At 43.0% G+C, this 24,754-nt stretch overlaps 1 protein-coding gene across 1 annotated transcript; it reads left to right on the top strand.

Annotated features, from left to right (window-relative positions):
• The first annotated feature begins 289 nt into the window (after positions 1-289).
• On the top strand, positions 290-22,826 carry TERB2 (telomere repeat binding bouquet formation protein 2). The gene is made up of 7 exons (XM_084816971.1): positions 290-428; positions 2,183-2,264; positions 8,025-8,164; positions 9,418-9,479; positions 10,688-10,761; positions 14,145-14,233; positions 22,417-22,826. The coding sequence occupies exons 1-7, from the start codon at positions 365-367 to the stop codon at positions 22,560-22,562; spliced, it is 657 nt and encodes a 218-aa protein (XP_084673097.1). The 5' UTR covers positions 290-364; the 3' UTR covers positions 22,563-22,826.
• Positions 22,827-24,754: the final 1,928 nt, after the last annotated feature.

The raw sequence follows: 24,754 nt of genomic DNA, 5'->3' as shown, positions 1-24,754 counted from the left end.
ACATCAGTGGACACCCTCAAACTGGAACTGGCCCTGTTTGCGATGAACACATTATGGATTTAAATTCTTTAAGGATTTCTGGAATGTGGGTATTATAGAAATAGCCTGGGGCTCTCCATGCGCAAGCCACCATGAACTCTTCTGAGGAAGAGTAGGATGTTGTCTGTGGCTTCTCAGTCTGTGTACAACACGCACGCAGTGACGGTCAGATATGTACAAAAAGTGTAATGTGGGAACTGGGCGGAGACATTTTCCTCATTCCCCACTTGACAGGGTTGTGATTTCATTGTATCAAAAGAAAAGGCGGGAAAGAAAAGGCGGGAAAGTGGAGGCCTGAAAGAGCCCCCCTTTGCTTCAGAGCAGGATGTTCAGTGGCTGCAGTGCCTGGTTTTCTCAAAGTGTCAGCCAAGAGCTCTGTGGCCTTTGGGGTGAGGGAAGTCCTGACTCTGAGAAGATATCCCTCAATATGACGAGAAGGCTGAGGGTGAAAATCAAACCCACAGAGGGAAAAAGATTGGCATCAGAAGGGATGGGAAGTGGGGGTGGTTATCTTTCTGATTTCTGAGGAGACCAAGGGTGCTTCCTCTTGAGGCTTTCATCATGGTGTTGCACTGCCTCATTCCCAGAATTTTATGCAGGGGTCCACCTGTAACCCTCTTGTGTTTTCACACCGCTTCGTCTGTCTTTTTTCTTACTGCAGAAAATCCATTCAGGATAAAAAGATGGAATAGCTGCACAGTGCCTTAATGGGTAGTGTTAGAAGCCCTCAGCTGAGACACACCCAGTGTACCACCCAGAACTAACTTTATTGTCATCTATCTGTCTACCCATCTAACCCATGCCCTTGAAAAAACATTTCTAGGGCGACTTGCAGCGGGGTGGGTGGCTCTTCTGGAAGGTTCATTCCTCCCTAGAAGGATTTCACCCTAATTTCACGTGTATAGGGGCTGGATATCAGTGGTGTATTGGAGCCATGGCTTGCAGGGTTCAAGTGCTGGGACATTTTGATTAGCAGGGACAATGATATAATCTGTCATCCCTCTGAGTTTAGCTGCAGTCCTCACAGTAGCTGGGGGGAAATGGATTTTCCAAGCAACTATAATCATTTACATACCACCTTATTTCCTAAAAGGCGGTGTACAGTAATCTCAAACAATAAAACCATAACATAATAGGAAACAAAAGCATTAAAAACAGTAAAATACGAAAAAGACACGCACATGCACACACATGTTTGGATTCTCCTTAGGGGTGTGGCCATGCGGCTACGGTCACTGTCATGATGAGCGCCAGCATTTCAAAACGTACGACTGCACCAGCTCCTGGATATAGGTGCCAGTGCTACGGACAGGCACTTCTGTGGCGCTCATTAAAATCAAAAGAAGAGCCCTGCTGGATTAAACCAGAGATCCAACTAGTCCAAAATCCTGCTTCCCACAGTAGCTAACCTCTGGGAAGCTCACAAGCCAGTCATGAAGGCAATAGCTCTCTCACGGCGTATTGCCTGAGCCTAGAAGTTTGATTTAGCCGCCATGACTTCAAAAGAGGACAGGGTCAGACCCAGTTAGAGAGGAGGGGAGGGAATACGGTTCCATTCAAGGGTGGACCTTTCTGAAGCTTCTCCCCAGTGAAATGCCGGTCATGGGTCACCACCTGTTATTATAAATAATTATCAGCATTTGAATAACAGAGTCTTGTTTCCAGATGGGGGCCATGTTAGTCTACTGCAGCAAAAACAACAAAGAGTCTTGTGACACCTTAAAGACAAACCCATTTATTCAGGCATAGGCTTTCATGGACTATAACCCACTTCATCAGATGCATGGACTGTTATGGAGAATTTCAGATTTTATATAAAGTAGATATAGTGGCACGGTGCGGTGAAGAACTATAAGCAGTTCTGAAGGAAATTAAATGCAGAAAGTGACAATCACACTATTAACATTGGTGAATCACAGTCTTGTGGCACCTTAAACACTTACAAATTTATTCTGATGCAAGTTTTTTTTTTTTTTAGTCTAGAAGGTGCTTTATAATACCCAGTATCTTTTAAAGGAAAAATGTGAACGTGACACCTTAATTTTATATTTTAATGAAAGGTATTCATTTATGCAAATTCCATATTTCAAGATCAAGACTAGTCAAAGGAACCATGTTCTCTCCCTATGGCGTTTTTCTGCAGTTACTGAAGGAGGAGTAATCACAAACCAGTATGTTGCTGATTATCTGTTCAGCAGCGATGCTTCCCACCCTGATACAAAAAGGTACATTTTGTTACTGACTATTTGGCTCAACCTTTATTAAAACTGTATATGGTCTGGAGTCTGGTCATGCACACCCAATTCTCCTAGTTCTGCTTCTAGAGCTTCATTTCTAACAGGAAAACATATCCTCTGCAGTGGAAACTTTCCCCCCATTCCCTGAACTCCTGTGGATATTTAACAGAGGAGGAAAATGTTCTCTAAACTTTTAAAGGCAATTTTATCATGGCTCCTTAGAATTCAGGGCTACAAGAGACTTTATTGTTATGTCACATATTCTTGAGCTGAGTTCAGGTATTAAAAACTGGTCTGAGGCTAAATTCTGCTGAACAATTCTCTCTCCTTTGGAAATGTCTGCATCTCACATACATTTCTACTCTCCTTCCATTTTCATTGTGGTTTATCTGCTGTGGGGATTTCACGGCCGTGTTTCTGGACATATTTCATATTTCATGTCTGCTTGAAAATGGTGTATAACCAGTTACTATGTGTCTAAAAATTCAGGCCATGTCTACATTAGTGGATTTCTTTCCAGGCTGAGGGCAAGCAAACAATATGGTCATATGAAGTTACCTTATAGTGAGTCAGACTGACTGGTCCTTCTAGTTCAGAACTGTCTACTCTGGCACCAGCTTTCCAAGGACTCAGAAAGGGTCTTTTCTAGGCTGTTTCTTGAAACCCTATTCCGTGGAGATGCTAAGGACTGAAGATGGTACCTTCTGCATGCAAAACATATGACCCATCACTGAGCTATGAACCCTCTCCAATACCTCTTTAGCCCAAAGTTTCCTAGGAATGATTTATGAACCAGTGCCTCAGCCTGTAGCATCAAGCAGTTTGCAGGCAGGTTTGCCACCTTCCTACTTGAAACAGTACACCATGGAGCCTACCCATGAGTTGATCTTCTTCTAAGTATGTACCCCAACCTACTATTTTAACTGGGAGGCTTGTAGAGGAGAATGTTCCTACAACAAAACCTAGAAGTTTGGATCAGGGACACCAGCTGGGATGAGGTATCGATTCCACCAGCTGTTTCTAAGGAAATCCCCGGACACAGGAAAACACTAGGAAAGATAATACCCTCAATGATGTAATTTTAGGAAACTAAGGCCACAATTATCCATGAAGTTTGCCACATGAGGGTTTTGCCCCCAATGCAGCTTTCTCTTGCTCTTTAACATCAGCATAATTTGCAGAAATTGGGTGAAGGTTTTAATAGTAGTAAATATATTAATAAAACTATTAATAGTTTTAATAGAAGGTAAACATCATCACCTACTAAGGTCTACAACTCAAGCTATTGTTGAAGGTCCAATTACAGAGACGGGTTGCAAAGTTGGCAGCCCTGGTATTTGGGCTACTTTTTCTTTTTCTTACTGTGTGTAACTTCTGCTGTCCAGGGAACATCTAGCATCTGCTTTCTGGTTCCCTTCACCACCGAGGCAGATGCACAAATAAGGAAACAAATCTGGAGAATACAGTCTTTATAAGAAGTAAGATAAGAAAAATCAAACTGTCCAATTTTGAAAGCAGCAAATCATTGAAGAAAGTAATTTCTTTTCTAAACCATTAATCACTGAGGAAAATAATAGAAAGCAAGCCAATAACTTTACTTTGCTATTTTTGATTAACAGAAACACAAAAAAGGCTATTTAAAGTTCAGTGTTAACAAGATGCATTAAATACACAAACTATGGTGATAGTTTTTATAGATAACATGGAAATCAAAGGTCAAAGTCTCATTTTAGCACCACACTAAAGCTCACTTATTATCCAGGCTAACATGGGAATGAATTCATCATATGCATTCGGTTTCTTGTTTAAAATCCACCCATACTCCAATCACAGTGACTGGACATATCCAGGGCCCAACTATGGTTATGATGTGTAGTCTGTCTTTGTCATTTTTTTTAATTGACAAAATGCAGCCCTCTAGCTTCAAACCAGTAGAGGCTGGTGGCTCTGATGTCAGGGGGGCAGTGAATCCACTCCAGGTTTCAGTCAGAACCAGTCAGAACTCTAAAGGTGCTATCCAAGGTGTGAAGCATTCTGACTGGTTCTCACTGAAACCCAGAGTGGATTCACCACCCCAATGACATCGGAGCCACCAGCCTCTATTGCTTCAAACTAAAGCAAAGGACTATCATAGGATGGTGGCCCCTATCCTTTCTCTCATAATGTTTACCCACTAAAAATCATTAGGGCTCCAAACTTTAAATGATTACACATTAAAAAGCTAATTTGATTAACTGACTAAGACAAGGGTGCAGATTCCACCCCCTGCCACCAGGCCCTCTGCAGGCTGGATGATTTCATCTACTATATTTCTGTACCTCCTCATAGCTGAAGCTCTTTGGGCAGTTCACAAAAATTAGAAACCATTAAAATACATTATATAAAGTATAAAAACCATTCACATAAGGCCATAAAACAGATAGCATTCACAACAACAACATACATCTAAACCAATTGATCATTGCCCCACCCTGACCAGCTGGCCTTTCTCTGTGCAGGGAGAGGAATAGAGAAAGGGACTTGTGCAGCACTGCCCTGGTGGCGCTGTGCACCGTGTGAAATAACTGTGCAAGCATTGCCAGGAAGAGTGGCTGCTGTTCCCGCTGCTGGCCAAATTCCTGGTTTTACATGTTGCACATTGTCCCCATAGGGGCAGCACATGCCTTGTGAAGCCACTCAGATGGTGCCACGTGCTACATCTCTAATTTATGGGGCAATATTACCATATGTTCTCTTTAACCTAAGACCTAAATCATATCCCTTATGAATATACAGTGGAAGTGACGAATAGATTTAAGGGATTAGACCTGATAGAGTGCCTGAGGAACTATGGACAGAGGTCCGTAACATTGTTCAGGAGGCAGCAACTAAATCCATCCCAAAGAAAAAGAAATGCAAGAAAGCAAAGTGGCTGTCTGATGAGGCTTTACAAGTAGCTGAGGAAAGAAGGGAAGCAAAGGAGAAAGGGGAAGATATATCCAACTGAATGCAGAGTTCCAGAGAATAGCAAGGAGAGACAAGAAGGCCTTCTTAAATGAACAATGCAAAGAAATCGAGGAAAACAACAGAATGGGAAAGACTAGAGATCTTTTCAAGAAAATCGGAGATATCAAGGGAACATTTTGTGCAAAGACGGGCATGATAAAGGACAAAGAAAACAGGGACCTCACAGAAGCAGATGAGATTAAGAAGAGGTGGAAAGAATACACAGAAGAACTATACAGGAAAGATTTGAATGTCCCTGATAGCCACGATAGTGCGGTCACTGAACTTGAGCCGGCCATCCTCGAGAGTGAAGTCAAGTGGGCCTTAGGAAGCATTACTAACAACAAAGCTAGCGGAGATGACAGTCTTCCAGCTGAGCTATTTAAAATCCTAAAAGATGATGCTGTTGAAGTGCTGCACTCAATATGCCAACAAATTTGGAACACTCAACAGTGGCCACAAGACTGGAAAAGGTCAGTTTGCATTCCAGTTCCAAAGAAGGGCAATGCCAAAGAGTGTTCAAACTACTGTACAATTGCGCTCATTTCACATGCCAGCAAGGTGATGCTCAAAATCCTACAAGCTAGGCTTCAGCAGTATGTGAACCGAGAACTACCAGAAGTACAAGCTGGGTTCCGAAAAGGCAGAGGAACTAGAGATCAAATCGCCAACATTCGCTGGATCATGGAGAAAGCAAGAGAATTCCAGAAAAACGTCTATTTCTGCTTCATTGACTATGCAATGAGTCAATCACAACAAACTGTGGCAAATTCTTAAAGAGATGGGAGTACCAGACCACCTTACCTGTCTCCTGAGAAACCTGTATGAGGGTCAAGAAGCAACAGTAAGAACTGGACATGGAACAACCGATTGGTTCAAAATTGGGAAAGGAGTACGACAAGGCTGCATATTGTCACCCTGCTTATTTAACTTATATGCAGAGTACATCATGAGAAATGCCAGGTTGGATGAATCACAGGTCAGAATTAAGATTGCCGGGAGAATTATCAACAACCTCAGATACACAGACGATACCACCCTAATGGCAGAAAGCGAAGAGGATCTCAAGAGCCTCTTGTTGAGGGTGAAAGTGGAGAGTGCAAAAGCTGGTTTGAAACTCAACAAAAAAACAAAGGTCATGGCATCTGGCCCCATCACTTCCTGGCATATAGAAGGGGAAGAAATGGAAGCAGTGACAGATTTTACTTTCTTGGGCTCCAAGATCACCGCAGACGGTGACTGTAGCCATGAAATTAAAAGACGCTTGCTCCTTGGGAGGAAAGCTATGTAAGCTATACCTAGACAGCATAGTAAGAAGCAGAGACATCACCTTGCCGACAAAAGTCCGCATAATCAGAGCTATGGTTTTCCCAGTAGTAACGTTAGGTGTGAGAGCTGGACTATAAGGAAGGCTGAGCACCAAAGAATTGATGCTTTCGAACTGTGGTGCTGGAGAAGACTCTTACGAGTCCCCTGGACTGCAAGGAGGTCAAATCAGTCAATCCTACAGGAAATCAACCCTGACTGCTCATTGGAAGGACAGATACTGAAGCTGAAGCTCAAATATTTTGGCCACCTAATGCGAAGAGAAAAGTCACTGGAAAAGACTCTGATGCTGGGAAGGATTGAAGGCAAAAGGAGAAGGGGACGGCAGAAGATGAGATGGCTAGATAGCATCACCGATGCAATGAATATGAACTTGAGCACACTCCGGGAGAGAGCAGAGGACAGGAAGGCCTGGCATGCTATGGTCCATGGGGTCATGAAGAGTCGGACAAGACTTAACGACTGAACAACAACAACAGTTCTCAGTGAGGTAGTAAACTAGTGTCTTGCCTATATCACTTCAGAAAGCAAGTAGATTGAATATGCCTCAGTACAAATTAAATAAAATCCCTGCACACGGAAAACTGGGAGGAGCATTCTAACCTAGACTTCTCCCTGATATGCTAGTTTTCCAAGTGCAGGGAACATTTTTTGTAGGTATGAAGACTGAATGATGTGAGCCCCACCTGAAGTGGTACAGGCCAGTTGGAATGACTAGCTTCCTGACAAAGGTTCTGAAGATTTCCAAAATATATTGAAAGTGTGCAAAACATACCATTTAGTATTTAAAATAAATTTACCTGATTCCCAGTCTTTGTTTGACTGTAGCTAATATTGTGCATAAACTTGGGAGTAGAAAGATGACACAAGATGTCATGAGTGTCATTGCCAAGGCACAACATCTTAATGGCACCCCCTTCTGGTGGTAAAATATAGTAACATGGAGTGGACAGACTTCAAGCTTGTCAGATCTACTTTGTTTTTTAATAGAACCACAATATCAACCAACCAGAGCTAGGTGCAAAAGACACATGTCAAATTAAAGATTAGGGTGCCTCTGAGCATGTTCTGAGTGTAGGAATTTGTTTTCAGAACCAGAACTGAGCTGAGCTTGCACAATTTCCACTTCTGATTACCCCAAGCTTCCTTAAGCAGCTGAATTTAGGAGGAAAAACTCATTTTGATGTTGCTTTTGTTACACGACTGGGAGTCAGAGAGAACCCCTTGCTGATCTATTACAAATCACCCAGAGATCTGCCAGTAGATTCCTCTACTATCTGCCCACGCCTTTGCCATCTGCCCACCTGGTCTGACCCACCGCAGCCTGTCAAATGGAGAGCCTCACCCTGCTTGAGAGTTCATTGGAAGCAGTAATGAAAACAATTATGATTGGATGTGTCCTATTTACTTGGATAACTCCCCCTCTTCCTCCTCTAGAATACACCAGAGCGTAGAGTATCTAGAAGACAGAATCACCGTTTTTCATTCTTATTACCTTACTGCAAGTGCCAACTCTGAAATAAAAGACACCGTGCCATTAGGACACTTCCTGCTCCCACCAGCCCACTTGCAAGAAGGTGTGTATATATGTGCATGGGCTATTTTGCTATTACATTCAGGGTTGTTGTTGTTTTGGTAATAATTAATAATTAAAGACTTGTTTTCCTTTGTCAGTCATTCATTAAAATCATTTTCAGTTCATTAGACATTGGTTTACAATCACATTTGTTACAATATTTACATTTCCTTTTGGTGTCTGTGTTTCTTTCTTTGACTTTTTGTTTTTGCGACTGTTTGTGGCAGTGACAGCAGGTGAGCAGACTTCAGTGGCTGCTTCTGATGGCCATAATTTTTCCTCCCAGAATGCCCTGCATTCTGGGACATTCCGAGGAAAAAGTGGCAGCTGCCAGGAGTGGCTACTGAAGTCAGATCTTTTGCGGCTGCCAGAAGCAGATAATCCCTTCACGTCCCCAAATGGCATGAATGCAGATCCCATTTGTGCCCATTCATTCTTTGATGCATTTTTTTGGGAACAAATGAAAACTGAACCAAATAGGACTCATTCAGTTCAGTGTCTCATCTGTTCTGAAATAAATGCAAACCCCTATCGTGGGGCATGGGCGGTGGGGGAAACAGTCTGAAAATATACATGTATCCAGAATGGCAAACATGACCAAGAAATGGAAGTCTTTAATCTCTTCCATACATTTTATGTATGTAATGTATATATGTGCAAAATGTATATGTTGCCTTTCTGTTAGCATACTCAGGTAGCCCACAAAAACAAAGCTGTGTAAAGGAATTAATCTTAAACCTGAAATTCTATTCCTACTTACCTGGGAGTAAATCTCATTTAACTCAGTGGGGCTTATTTCTGAGCTGACATGCATAGGATTGCACTGTAAGGTTGCAATCCTATCTCTGTTTACCTGGGAGTAAGCCCCATTGAATAGCTGATGTTATATGTACATGCAAATACAAGTATGCTATGGGAATGCAGATATAACTTTGCATGTGTGTGCATATGTGTACATCCAAATGACATAAATGTGTACTTGCAAACATATCAAGTTCACACAACATCTCAATATGTATTTGTAAGAAAGGCATCATATCCCGTGGAGGTTTCACACTTGTGCAGGTATCTATCATGAGAAATTGCATGGATGTGCTTGGGAAGTAGGCACTGCTATTCAGCATTTAAAGAGCCACAATTCAATAGCAAACACCATTAGTGAGTGATGGCTATTATATTGCATCATCTGATAAACCGCTACTGTATGACTGATTTTTTTCCCCTCGAGTGGGGTGCTTTTTGCATTTACTGCAGAAATTAGAGAAAAAATTGGTAGCTTTATATGGGAGCAGATAACCAATCCTCCGAAGCTGCAGGTAAGAAGAATATCTTCAGTGTACATGACTTTAATTTTGTTATTTGTTTTGTTCTGTTAATTTTGTTATTTGGAATTTTAGAAAAATATGAAATATAAGTTTTATATTAAAAAATAGTGCAGTGATCATGGGCTAAGCATAGCCTGAAATTTTTTTTAAAGAAAACAAACACAACCAATTTAGTTAGGATGCATAGTGTACAGAATCATAAAACCTTCAAGCTGAATTGATTTTCTCTTAGTAAGTTAGCAAAATCTTATAATGATCTGGAAGCTTGGGTCTGGGATATATGATGGATTTACCACAATAATGGGTACTATAATGCATGGAATGTTTTAGATTTTGCATGACCTTTAACATCCTTCATGTGGCGGTTGAGCTTGTCTATTAAGAAATGATCCCAAAGCCTCTGAAACCAACCACTGTCCACTGATTTTTTCTAGCGTGTTGTAAGTATTGCTCTTGCTGCTGAGCGTAAAATAGAGTATTCAGAAAAATACTCAGAATTGCAAGTACGGGAGTCTTGGTGGTGTTTTGTGTGGTCATACTGTTTATTTTTTTGAAGACTTTGTCCCAAAATTCCTGTACCAGAGGATTTGACTATAATTATTTGCGATTTTTAAAAATGTAGCATTTGTGTATACCTTATGGGATATTAGTCCCAAAATGAAATAATTTAAAACATTCAGCTAGTTTATCATTCTTTCTTTTTGGCTATCAGTCTTTCTCTCTCTGCCAGCCTTTCTGTTGCTGTTTGCCTGTCTGTCTGTCTCTCTCTCTGCATGTCCATCCCTCTCTCTGCCTGCCTATCTCTGTGTGCCAGTCTCTCCCTTTACATCTCTCTTTTTCTCTTCCTGTCTCTCTCTCTTCCTATGTCCATTCCTACCTTCCCATCCACCTCCTTGTTGCTTACCAGATAAGGTTGTGAGCAGGTCCAAAAGGAGGACAAGTATTTTGGCATTGCCAGGCAGATGGCCACTGTCTCCTACAACAGATAAGGCTGGAGCAATGACTCTCCTACCTAAGGGTGAAACATTGAGCTTGAACCTAGTGTTATAGTCTAGTTATGAATAATCTGTGGATTGGTGTTGATAGATACATTACTTAAGTATAACATTAATATTTATGGACTGATTTCATTATAAAATTGCATTGTTACATTGAGCCTTGGGCACAGTTTCAACTATGATCATTTTGAATATCCACAGCCCAGTCAACTTGTTGAAGTAAAGCACAGTAGGGAGGAAGAAGACCTAAAGGGCAAGAGAGAGCTGGAAAGAGGGTATATATATTGTATTGTTGGATAGCTGTAGAACTGTGCAATGGCCAAAATATACTGGTGACAATGACAGCATGCTTTCAGTGATCGTGTGAATTGGCTGAAGTCCATCCTGCTGGCTCACTTTCAGTTCATAACTTTTCAAAGTAAATATTTTATTTATTTATTTATTTATTCATTTCATTTCTATACCACCCAATAGCCGAAGCTCTCTGGGTGGTTCACAAAAATTAATTATATCAATTATAATCTCCTGCTTCATCAACAGACAGTTTATTAAAAATGTCCACGGAGGTTTGCGGGCTCTTTAGATGGCGCCACGAACCTCAAGGGCGTTTCCTGCCATCTTCCCCAGCCTGTCCCTCCAGTGTTTTTCCCAAATGCAAAAAAGGTGGCATTTTTTTCCAGCCCAAGGAGCAGGAGCACCATGACCACCCTGTGGAATTCCCCAATAGCGGAAGAAACCGCTGTGTCTGGTTGGCTGTCGGCATTTGGAATTCCCCAATAGCAGAAGAAACCGCTGTGTCTGGTTGGCTGTCGGCATTTGGAATTCCCCAATAGCGGAAGAAACCGCTGTGTCTGGTTGGCTGTCGGCATTTGGAATTCCCCAATAGCGGAAGAAACCGCTGTGTCTGGTTGGCTGTTGGCATTTGTTTTCGGTTGTTGGGGGCACGGTCAGGATGACGAAGGCATGGAGGATGGGCTGCGGGACATGTTGCACCTGGGAGATCATGAGCAGGGATCCTCTTGGCAAGGAGGGAAGAACAGGGGGGAGGGTTCTTTGCACAGAAGAAAACCAGGCAGATTTGACAGGTGCGAGGGCAAGAACCTCCCACTGCGCTGTCTCCCTGCCTGCCATGTAAATGCTTGAGCACATTTCTCGGCTGGAGGGAGAAGAGGGTAAAATGCTTCCCTGCAACAAAGGGAGACAGATCTGATCCCCCACTCCACCAAGCTCAGAATCAATGTCCTCTGTTGATTCAGAGCACCCCATTAAGTTCAGTGGGGCTTATTTCCAAGTAAGTGTGCGGGGGGTTGCAGACTTACAGCACGATCTTATGTCTACTCAGAAGTAAGTTCCATTAAGTTCAATGGGGCTTACTTCCAAATAAGTGTGCTTAGGGTTGCAGACTTATAGCACAATCTTATGTCTACCCTGGGGACTTCGCACACATGCCAAGGAGGCAGGGAGGGAGGGAGGTGCTCCTTTGATTCCCTCCACCTTTAAAGTCACTAGATGGGCTTCTGACTTCCCTCCTGCTTCTGAGCAGTGGAGGGACGGGCGGAGCCATCAATCATGTTACAGGAGCCAATGATCAGCCTTTTGTCCTGATTTTTCCCTGCAGCCATGAAAAGGTATAGAGCGGACGGAAGCACTATGAGAGACACCTGAATACAGGGCCAGTCTAAATTCTGGAAAGGATACAGAATCAAAAGAACTGGTTTGTAGTGGGATAAAATGCCAGGTGTGAAGAGAGCCTTATTTACATCAATGGGATTTATGACTGACTTAAATCCCATTGATTTCAACAGGTCTTCTTTAAATATGAGCAGATCTGGGTCCAACCAGTTATGAATTGCCAAAAAAGAGGAAATGTATCACCAAAAAAAGAGGACACAAGAGGATACACATATGCATATCATTTGCATATAATTATTTATAGATTGATAGATGGATAGATAGATGTCAATTTAGAAATAATAACAGTAATTTAAATAGTAATACAGTAAATCTCACTTTAGTGTGGAAGACAGTGACTAGGTGACCTGTGTACCTGGTGCTCAGTCTGCTGTCCAGGTACTAAATGCTGATGGGCAACTTCAAGGCCCCTGCTGCTCTCCCTCCTTAGGGCTCTCTGTCTTTAAACTGGACTTGGACAGGGCAGCCCTTCAAATAGAGGATATCTTCAAATAGAGGACAGTCCTCTGGCAGCCATTCAAATACAGGACTGGACACATGGCCACTCTACAACAGATTAGTGTCCTCTGTGGAAAGGAAGTCATTTGGGGCAAAGGAACTCCATCTGTATGTAGCTGTGAACTCCTATGGCTAGAGAAGATGGCTACATCAGGGTACCTAATATACCCTGTCCCATTACCTTGCTCCATGTCTATACCACAAACCAGTTATATTTATTTCATACCACTTTAACTGTTATGGCTTTCCCCCACCAAAAGATTCCAAGGAATTGTAATTGGCTGAGGAGCTGCAAATGATCTGTTAGAGTTCCCTAACTCTGCCCCACACCTCACAGAGCTATAGTTCCAAGGATCTTGGTGAACAGACAATGGCTTCTGGCTTAAACTTGTAGGGTAAAATATGCCCCCATAATGCTTCATGAATACAAATGTATTTGTATACAATAGCTCTACAATAAAGCTTGTTTCATTAATACAGATGTCTCAGGAACAGTAAATGGATATTAACTGCAACACAGTTTACATGGGGCTACATAAAATGCAGTAGTCAGGATGCTTTCTGCTGTGTGCTTTTCAGACCATATTATACCAGTTTTAGAAAAGCTGCACTGGCTTCCAATTCATTTCTGGGCACAATTCAGGGTGCTGGTTCTTACCTATACAGCCATAAATAGCTTGGGGCTAGGATATCTGAAAGACCACCTCCTCCCATATGAACTTGCCCATAGGTTACAATAATCTGTAGAGACTCTGCCTTATATCCCATCACCTAAAGAGGTTCAGTTGGTGGGAATGCAAAAAAGGACCTTTTCTGTGGGCGCATCCCAGTTATGAAGTTCTCTCCCCAAAGAGGCTAGACTAGCTCAATTCCTGATGGGTTTTAGGTATAGGTAGGAACTGAAAACATTTTTATTCTGTCTGGCCTTCAATAGTGCTTAATCATATTAATGTTTTACCTCCCTTTTTCTTTAGCTCTTCATCTCTGTATTTAATTATTTTTAATACTGTTTTAGCATTTTTATTGGTTTTGAAGGCATTGTAAACCACATCACAGATCCTTGTTAGGGCCAAAGGGCAGCCTAGAAATGTTTGTATAAATAATATTGTATCCAGATAATGCCAAGAAGCACAAAGTGTATAGTATATCCATCGAATATAGACTAATTCAGGTTTTAAATTTAGCTGCAATAATGAAGATATATTGTAGGTGTTGATAAAGTGGAAGATCTTGCTGCAGAATCTATTTGTTTTTGGGGAAAGCAGAAAAATGGCTGTCCATTTCTTTCCAAAAAGTATCTTCCTTCAGGGCCATGCGCAGATATCTGACTCTCAGGCAGCAAGCAGATGGAAAAGAAAAATAATAAATGGAAACTTTAAAAATCCGTAGAGTTATATTGTAAAAGAAAAGAAAAGAAAATGCTTTTGAAGTGATAAATAATAACACAATTTACTTGCTATAATTACAGAGAAGACAATCAAGCCCCAGGAACACTAGAAATAGGGAAATTGGCATACATTCCACTTCAAGATTATCCAGCAAGTAACATGGTGACAGGTAAGAGGATGTAATTTAGGAATTATTACTATTAAGGGCCGAAATACAGGGTGTTTCAAAATGATGCACCCAATTTCAAAGCAGTATATTTCATGATGGCAACATGTTACAATTACACCAAATGTTACAAACGATTTAATGAGTTATCAAGTTTTACTAACCATTTTATATATGCTCTATGTGCCCTCCACCTGCTGTACACACAATATCGAGACCATAGTTGAATTCACGGGCTACGCTGAAAACTCTCTTGAATTCTTCTCATGTTTTCCTCTGAAGTGCATGGTTGCCCTGTGCTCTTCCCCTTACATAAACAGCCTGTTTCCTCAAATTGTCGGTACCAACAACGAATGCTCTTTGGCATTGGTGGATCAATGTCAAAACACCGTTGAAACGCATGCTGCACCGCAATTATGGATTCAGTCTTGCTGAACTGCAGAACGCAAAACGCTTGTGTTGTGGGGTCGCCATCTTGTGAATGACTGAGGCTAGGGGCTGTTTGTGAGCTGAGAGAGGCATCTAGTGGTAATCATTTGAAACTCTATGCCCCACCCTTTCAGGTGGTAAGAGTTTCATTCATGGGCGGTTCGTGGTTGCAGAGATATAGTGATTTCAAATCGGGTCCATCTTTTTGAAACACCCTGTATATGTGACTCAGGAGATCCGTCCTTGGATAAGCCAATGTCTTTTTCTTTTCTCCAAAGCAACCACACAGGGCTTCTTCACATGGGGCTTTTATCCTGCTATTGAGATTGGTTACTCATGGAAGTCTGCAGGCCCTTTAGATGATGCCTCCAGGGTGTCTCCTGCACTAAATGACCTTTATTCCATTTTTTAAAAGATGGGAGATAATGAGCTATCAAATTACCACACCTGAGTTCGGCTTGAGTTCCCTTGTGAAAAAGGAAAACCCGCAATAAGAAGAGCTAGACCACAGCGCCATCTAGAAGCTGTATGATGAAACATAAAGACTCAGATAAGGGGGAAAAGGAGTGAGGGAAGGGTGAGGGAAGGAAGCCCATGTAAAAGCAGTCTGTCGTGATTCTGCATTTTAAACGGAAGCAGAAAGCCCCGTTTTAAATGCAGGATTTTAGGCTGGTGTAGAGATGCTCACAGTGGGGTTGGGGGGTTGGGTTGGGACTGCAGTGCTTGGGGAGGGATGTGTGGAAGATGGGGTTCAAGGTGGGGGGTCAGGGGCTATATTTTGTAAAAGAAAAGGACATCAGGAGATCTGATTATGGAGCATTTTCATCACTCGTAGTTTGCTCCTAGTCTAAGGAAATCTGTATAACATATTATTTATTATTTAAGACATGTATATACCGCCTTTCATCATATCAGACTTCAGGCTGGTGTACAGCATAAAGCCAATACAATAAAACACAAAAGCAAAAATCAAAGCAGCAGATAAAGCCTTAAAACAGATGAAAACTTCCTCAGATCAGTTACAAATCTGTTAAAAGGCACCAAGGGAGAAAGCCCCCGTCCCTTGCAGATTATCGCTCTACCTCTGATGGAGGAAGGGTTTTAGCAGATGCCTTTAGGGCATGGGCAGGTTGATATGGAAGTAGGTGTTCCTTCAGGTATTTGGGACCCAAGATGTGGAGCTAAAGTATAACACCTTGAATTGGGCCTAGAAGTGAACAGGGAGAGAACAAAGTTCTTTTAGAGCTCTTCTTCATGAAGCATTTATCATGCACTCATCATTCTCTACTTCCAGTTTCGTTTCTGTGTCTAAATAGCACTATTGGCGAGTTTTTTTAGAGCAGGAAAAAATGTGGTATTTATTTGTAAAAGTGAATGTTTTTTCCACTTGTGTATTTGCACTATTCTGCTGTACCACAGTGCTAACTAGAGGTTATGTAGTGGAAAAGCAGGAAAAGAAACACTCTTCGTGTAGTGCTCCAATCTAATTTTTGCAATAAAACCGAAAGTTTTTCAGTTGACAGCCTCGTGGAGAAAAGCTCTTAGAATTGGTGTATTATATGTGAACTGAGCTGCACCCACCAGAATTCTGGCAGCCATATTCTGTACTAACTAAAGCTTCTTCATCATCTTCAGCTGCAGTAATCCAACCAAGAGGTTTCCAGGGCATGAATCACCATGGCCAGAGCTAGACTATTCCTGCTCAGAAGTGGGCACAGCTGGTTCAATTTGTTTTAGTGAATCTGTGTCGCTAGCTATTTCTTGTCGGACTGACATGATTGAACCTAGATATCAGAATTAATGGATTTGCCATCCACAAATAATTCAAGCTTGGAATTTGCATCCAGTTTGCAATTTTAAAAAGCTGAAGTCAAAATAGAATGACTATTTCTCCATGCAATTCCAGACAAATCCAGTAATATATTCCTCTCTATTTATATTCCTTTCCCTTGGTTATGAGTCTGATACCAGATAAGGGCCAAATTAGACAAGCCATTGGAGGTTTGTGATTGGTTTCCTGGCTCTTTCAATTTCTTTTAAAAGCAGCCATGGGAGGGGGGATTGGATTAAGGCTGCGATACTCACTGAGAGGCGTTTAATGCTTTGTCATGTGCTATTTCCCCAGTCTGAATCAGCTTCCTCCAAGCTGCTCTTTGCCCAATTAGCAAAAAAGAAAAGAAAAAAGTATTAGGGTACTAGGGGTGAGCTTTGGATTCCTCTGAATCCCAAACTGAATTGGGGTGATTCGGACAGGTTCGGGAGATGTCCAAACCAAAGTGGGGCTCCTCCAAAGTGAATTGAATCTGAACACAATTTGGGATTTGGAGGAACACAGACACACAGGGAGCTTGTCTCCAAAAATGGATACATTTTCCCCCAAACACTCCATATAAGGAACAACCAGGGTGGGGAAAAGGGGGCAGAGAGAGAAAGGAGTTTTGTGAGTGGCAGCTCTAGTTTTTAATCATGGTGAAAGTTTTTCAGTCCCAGTGCTTTGGAAGAGGGATTTTGAAGTAATATATTGCAGGACTAAGCTGATGTTCAGTGAGCTTTGCTACTTCACTCTTCCAGAAGCAGGAACATTGAAAAAGGGTTGGTGGTCTGTGGAACCCCAAACAAAAACTGAATCGGAAACATTATGACATTAAAACAGGAGCAGTTAAAACAACACAGAGCAGCACATAGAATCATAGAATCATAGAATAGTAGGGTTGGAAGGGGCCTACAAGGCCATCGAGTCCAACCCCCTGCTCAATGCAGGAATCCAAGTCAGAGTATCCCTGACAAATGGCTGTCCAGCCTCGTCTTGAAGGCCTCCAGTGTGGGAGAGCCCACCACCTCCCCAGGTAATTGGTTCCATTGCCGTATTGCTCTGACACTCAGGAAGTTTTTCCTGATGTTCAGTCGGAATCTGGCTTCCTGTAACTTGAGCCCATTATTCCGTGTCCTGCACTCTGGGATGATCAAGAAGAGATCCTGGCCTTCTTCTCTGTGACAACCTTTCAAGTACTTGAAGAGTGCTATCATATCTCCCCTCAGTCTTCTCTTCTCAAGGCTAAACATGCCCAGTTCTTTCAGTCTCTCTTCATAGGGCTTTGTTTCCAGTCCCCTGATCATCTTTGTTGCCCTCCTTTGAACCCTCTCCAGCTTGTCTGCATCCTTCTTAAAGTGTGGTGCCCAGAACTGGACACAGTACTCCAGATGAGGCCTAACCAGTGCTGAGTAGAGGGGAACTAGTACTTCCCGGGATTTGGAAGCGATGCTTCTATGAATGCAGCCCAAAATAGCATTTGCCTTTTTTGCAGCCACATCACATTGTTGGCTCATATTCAGCTTGTGATCGACAACAATTCCAAGATCCTTCTCGCTCGTAGTGTGGTTGAGCCACGTATCCCCCATCTTGTAACTGTGCATTTGGTTTCTTTTTCCTAGGTGCAGAACTTGGCATTTGTCCCTATTAAATGTCATTCTGTTGTTTTCTGCCCAGCACTCCAGTCTATCCAGATCACTTTGAATTTTGTTTCTGTCTTCCAAAGTATTAGCTATCCCTCCCAATTTTGTGTCATCTGCAAATTTGATCAGCATTCCCTGCACCTCCTCCTCCAAGTCATTAATAAAAATGTTGAAGAGCACTGGGCCCAGGACTGAGCCCTGCGGTACCCCACTCGTTACCTCTCCCCAGCTTGAGAAGGTCCCATTGATAAGCACTCTTTGAGTCCGATTCTGTAGCCAACTGTGGATCCACCGGATCGTTGTTTCATCTAGCCCACTTCGAGCAAGTTTGCTCATCAGGATATCATGGGGCACTTTGTCGAAAGCTTTGCTGAAGTCGAGGTATATGATGTCTACAGCATTCCCACGGTCTACAAGGGAGGTGACTTGATCAAAAAATGAGATCAGATTTGTCTGGCAGGACTTGTTTTTGACAAATCCATGTTGGCTTCGAGTAATCACGGCATTGTTGTCAAGGTGCTTCCAGATGGATTGCTTTATGATCTGCTCCAGAATTTTCCCAGGGATTGATGTCAGACTGACTGGTCTGTAGTTCCCAGGTTCCTCCTTTTTACCCTTTTTGAAGATAGGGACAACGTTAGCCCTCCTCCAGTCATCTGGCACTTCCCCGGTCCTCCATGATTTCTCAAAGAGAATAGACAGCGGTTCTGAGAGTTCTTCTGCCAGTTCCTTTATGACTCTAGGATGCAGTTCATCTGGCCCTGGAGATTTGAACTCATTCAAAGTAATGAGGTGTTCCTTGACCATATGCCTGTCGATCTCAAGCTGCAATCCTGCCCCTTCAGCCTGTACTTCGCCTTTGCCAGGGGGGTCATAGACCCTCTTTTGGGAGAAGACTGAGCCAAAGTAGGAATTGAGCACCTCTGCCTTTTCTTTGTCCTCTGTTATCATTTTGCCATCCTTATTTAATAGCTGAACAACCATTTCTTTCCTCTGCCTTTTACTTTGCACGTAGCTGAAGAAAGCCTTTTTGTTGTTTTTAGCATCCCTCGCTAACCTCACCTCGTTCTCCGCTTTAGCCTTCCTGACGCCATCCCTGCAATTCTGTGCTACCTGCCTGTACTCTTCCTTTGTTACTTGGCCTACTTTCCACTTCCTATATGTGTCCTTTTTTGTTTTCAGGTCATCCCTAAGCTTTTTGTGAAGCCACATTGGCTTCTTCTGTTGTCTTCCACCTTTTCTTCTTGTTGGAATTGTTTGTGATTGTGCCTTGAGAATTTCCTTTTTTAAAAGTTCCCACCCATCTTGGACTCCTTTTCTCGCTAGCATTGCTTGCCATGGGACCTTACTGATCATTGTTCTGAGTTTATTAAAATCAGCTTTCCTAAAATCCAGGGTACGCGTTTGAGTACACTCGGCTTTTGCTTCCCTTAGAACCAAGAACTCAAGTACAACATGGTCGCTTTCCCCCAGAGTTCCTGTAACTGCTACTTTCTCCACTAAGTCATCTCTGTTGGTTAGGATCAAGTCAAGGATAGCCGATCCTCTAGTTCCTTCCTCTACTTTCTGTAGGAGGAAGTTATCCGCCACACAAGTCAGGAATTTCCTGGAGGGGCCATGTTTTGCAGAATTTGTCTCCCAACAAATATCGGGGAAATTGAAGTCCCCCATTACTACTACATCATGCTTCCTTAAAACATTGGCTATTTGCTTTTCAAAAGTTTCATCCTTGTCTTCTCCTTGATTGGGTGGCCGGTAGTAGACTCCGACCACCAGGTTCCTTTTATTCTTTGCTCCATTTATTTCAACCCAGATGCTCTCGATGGGGCTACCAAGCTCCTCCTCCTGTATTTCTGTGCAGAGATATGTATTTTTCACATACAGTGCAACCCCGCCTCCCTTTCTGTTCCTCCTGTTCTTTTTGAACAAGTTATATCCTTCAATTGCTGTATTCCAGTCATGAGAGTCATCCCACCAAGTCTCAGTTATACCTATCAAGTCATAATTTCCCTCCTGTATTAAGAGTTCAAGTTCGTTCTGTTTGTTTCCCATACTCTGGGCATTAGTATATAGACATCGAAGACCATGTGCTTCATAGTCTGGCTTTCTTCCTACCTGTGTCTGAAGACTATTATTGGACGCTATCAGAGCTGTTCTCTCCATTGCAGTGCATGCGCCTACGTCCATTGTTACCCCCAACATTACATCTCCCTTCCCCGTAGGATTCAGTTTAAAGCCCTCCTGATGAAGTTCTTCATGCTGTGGCCAAACACATTCTTCCCAGCCTTTGTGAGGTGCAACCCATCCCTAGCCAACAGCCCATCTTCCAGGAAGTATAGCCCGTGGTCCCAGAATCCAAATCTCTCTCGTCGGCACCACCTTCGTAGCCAGTCATTCACCTGGAGTATTTTTCGTTCCCTTTCTATCCCTCTTCTAACTACTGGAAGGATGGATGAGAAAACTATCTGGGCCTCAAAGTTCTTGAGTTTCCTTCCCAAAGCTTCAAAGTCTGACGTGATCTCTTCGTAGCTCCGCTTGGCGGTATCATTTGTTCCCACATGGATGAGAAGAAAGGGATACCTGTCAGTGGGCTTTATGAGTGCAGGCAACCTTTCAGTCACGTCTCTAATCTGTCCTCCCGGGAGACAACATACCTGGCGAGTCCACGGGTCTTCGCGACATACTTGGGTCTCGATCCCACGCAGCAAGGAGTCTCCCACTACTACCACTCTTCTCTTCTTCTTCTTGTAGGCCTGGGTTTCATCGCCTCTGTTTGACTGACCTTTAGCCTCTTGCTCACTCTCATGCAGGTTCCCCTGTGATTCTTCCTCTGCAGGCTGTCCTCCAGTCTCATCTGCAAGTACCTGGAATCGGTTCCACAGCTCCACCGCTTCCACTGGTGCAGAGTGTCGTCTAGTTCTTCTTCTCCTAACTGTCACCGTTTTCCAAGGAGTATCCTCTACTCCATTTTTCTTCACCTCAGCATTTCCCACTGCCTCATCTTGCTGTTGCTCTTCAAGCTTCTGGTCTGCCCTTTGCTGCTGTAGTTCCCCCATTCTGTCCAAGAACTCTTCGTGTTCTCTTATTCCCCGGAGGGTTGACAGTCGCCGCTCCAGTCCACTTACTTTTTCCTCCAGCAGCGTGATCAACTTGCACTTGTTGCAGGTGTAGGCCATGTTGTTCTCAGGCAAGAAAACAAACATTGCACACACCTTGCAGGTCACCACCACTGGAGAGTCTTGTCCTTCCATAGCCTCTTTTCCCTTTTTGTGTCTAGCTTTGTGATTGTTCTAGACTAGCCTGTGCCTGCTCCTCTACTCAGTAGAGGTTAAAAGCAGAGTCCCACTGGTGTGGAAGTGTGTGTTACAAGACAAATAAATGAAAAAAAGTTAGTAAAAAAAAAAAATAAAATAAAATAAAATAAAAAATGTTAGGGGCCTCCCCCTTGACCTCCCCTGCCGAACTCCCCTGGCCAACTCCTGTTTGCTCCCCCTGTCTGCTCACTCTGTTCGCTCGCTCTCTGGGAGCTTGCCTGCTTCTGTAGTCCCTGGACCAGCTGGAGCAGCTTGCTCTGCTCTGCTCTGCTCAGCTGGGAGGCGGGAAACAGACTGAAGCTTCCCGCCCAGTCAGCTGCTGGGAGTACTCAGGCCACACCCCTCCAATTCAGTTGGAGCTCTCAGAAGCTCCTGGTGAGCTCACAGCCAGTCAGAAGGATAAAGGGCAGCGCCCTGGGCTTCCTGCAACCCACTTACCTCTTAGCCTCTGTCTCCTTTGTCTCCTTTGTCTCTTCAACCACTGCAACTCCCCTGGCCAACTCCTGTTTGCTCCCCCTGTTCGCTCGCTCTGTTCGCTCGCTCTCTGGGAGCTTGCCTGCTTCTGTAGTCCCTGGACCAGCTGGAGCAGCTTGCTCTGCTCTGCTCTGCTCAGCTGGGAGGCGGGATTAATTAAATACATATTAAAATGCAGTACATATTAAATATAATATGATACATATTATAAATGCAGATTTAATATGTAAGATACATATTAAAATGCAGTTTGAAATAAAACGATTTTTAGGGTCTCTTTAAAAGCCTGTAGAGTAGGGACCACCATACCTTATTTCCCTAGAGATGGAATTCTACTTGCCTATTCCTTTTTGCACGGTGTTGTTTAGACAGATTCAACTAATCAGATGCCATAGTGAAGGCCCAATAATTTCCTCCTTTTAGCTTAGCCATGTCTCGTTTGTAGAAGTTTCTCCCTGTGTTTTAAAAATGATTTCAAGTTTGTGAAATTTATAGCTGTTCACATTTACTTCATAGGTTATCCTTCTGCTAAAGAGATGAAGAAATTCTTTGGAGAGATACGAGATTTCATCCCTGGCTGTTCCGGTTACTTGGCATACTGGATTCCAAATGAAACAAATATTTTTTCTGACATGAAAACAAAATTAAAACGGAAGTTATAAATAACTTATAGCTTGTTGTGAGGAACACACCCTGTTTCTGAATGTTTTTCCCGGTGATCTTTGTTCCTTATTTTGCTGGATGAGCTTTACTTTGAATTTCACTACTGGAAGGGTTGCTAAGTGTACATTAAAAAGTTTTGTTTCTTGGTGTGTGTAAATTAAGCCTGACCTGTTTATGACACCTCCTGTATCTTATTGTACCTTAGACATTTAATTTTTTTAATGTTACCCTTTTGTGAACAAATTATACTTTCAGAACTACCCAAAATTGTGTTGTGATTTTTGTCCTATTACTCAAATTTGGATTTTGGAATATTCTAAGCCAAATGCCAATGATTTCAGTTTTATTTCTTGTACAAAGATGTAAATCTCTATAATTGAATTAGCCTCGTTGTTTGCCAAGGTCTTCTCTAATACAGGAAGAACCAGGGCTGGCCCAACCATTAGGCAAAGTGAGGCAGTCGCTTCAGGCAGCAGATACTGGGAGGTGGCAGCAAGGTGTTGAAGGAGGGTGCTGTGGACCACGCAGCCTGCCCTGTGCTCCCTAAGCTAGCCTTCTGCCTTCAGGTGTGGTGCAGGATGATGTTCCATTGCCTTGTCAAAGAAAGATTCAACTGCCAGTCTAGTTGGGTTTTGTATATGAAGTGGAAGGGGGTGCTATCTTGTTCTTTGCCTCAGGCAGCAAAATATCTTGGGCTGGCCCTGGGAAGAACCATTCTGTCTAAATAAGGTTTAGGAGGATGAGATTGACTGGCCCAATCTTGTTCCTGAGCACAAGTTCCTGGTACATCAAAATCTTTTTCCTGGCAAGTAAGACAGAATTATCCAGCTGACAGTACTGTCCTAGTGCAGTAGTAGAACATATGCTTTGCATGTAACATATGAAAACTTCCATCCCTGGCATCTTCAGGTAAGGCTTGGAAAGATCTCTGTCTAGATTCAGTGAGCAACTGCCAGTCAGGATGTAGATCAGGGGTGGGCAACCTGCAGCCCTATGGCAAATCCTATGAAATTGGACTTATTTCAAAAGCCCTCTCCAATCGATCAATCCAGACCTCTAGCAACTTGTCCCTTCCCCAGCAGCCCACTGGGCAGGGAAGAGGAAGGACAGAGAGCATAAGATGTCAGCAAGAGAGGGGGTGGCAGAAGGAGAGGGAGAAAGGGGATGTCCTTGACCACTTTTGATTCTGGCCTGACACACCTTTGTCTTTAGGCCTGCCCACCCCTGGCATACGGCCCCTGATAGATTACCCTTGAAGGAATGCGGCCCTTGACAGAAAAAAAAAGTTCTCCATCCCTGGTGTAGCTAGGTGGACCTGTATTTTGACTGGGTATAAGGCAGCCTCATATATCCCATGGGTGGTATAGATCTACAAGGTTATCTCATGTAAGAACATAAAGAGAGCTATGCTGGATCTGACCAAAGATCTACCTAGTCCAGCATTCTGTTCACACAGTGGCCAACCAGCTGTCGATAGGAGACCCACAAGCAAGACATGAGCGCAACAACATTCTCCTGCCCATCTGCCTCTGATACTGGAGGCAGCACATAGCCATCAGGACTAGTAGCCATTGATAGCCTTATGAGTTTGTCTAATTCCTCTTTAAAGCCATCCAAATTGGTGGTCATCACCCATCTTGTGGTAGCAAATTCCATAGTTTAACTATGTGCTGTATGAAGAAGTCCTTTCTTTTACCTGTCCTGAATCTCCAACCAATCAGCTTAATGGGATGACCCCAGCTTCTAGTATTATGAGAGAGGGAGAAAATGAGTGTTTACCAGTCCCACATGCACACAAAAGGCTAAAAAAAAAGAGACCACGCTTTTCTTTAGTGAAGAAAGAAAACAGCATTACTCACAGGTATTCTTGCATATAAGATGCAGGCACAGCTTAGGTTTTCAGGAGGGTTTGTTCAGGCCATTTTGTGTTCCTTTACACAGGCAGGAGCAAGAAAGAGCAAGCACGTGTACCCCCAGCAATGGTGGAAGGTAGAGAGAGAGAGTGCGGTAAGGGGAGGAGCAGGAAGGAGGAACCACACTTTAAGCTATGAAGATCTTAAGGGTAGCTATGCCCATGCATTAACTAAGAAAACGAAACACTGCCCCCTTCCTCTAACTTGCAGGCAAAGTTGCAGTATTCCCAACACTTTTCTCATAAGGGAACTACTCTAGCCCCTCAAGCATTTTGTTT

The sequence above is a fragment of the Heloderma suspectum genome, chromosome 11, assembly GCF_057233095.1.
Source record: "Heloderma suspectum isolate Gila_16-S chromosome 11, 16-S_ref, whole genome shotgun sequence".
NCBI lineage: Eukaryota > Metazoa > Chordata > Lepidosauria > Squamata > Helodermatidae > Heloderma > Heloderma suspectum.
Note: the sequence above shows the minus strand (reverse complement) of the source record. Positions and strands in the feature narration are given on the sequence as shown.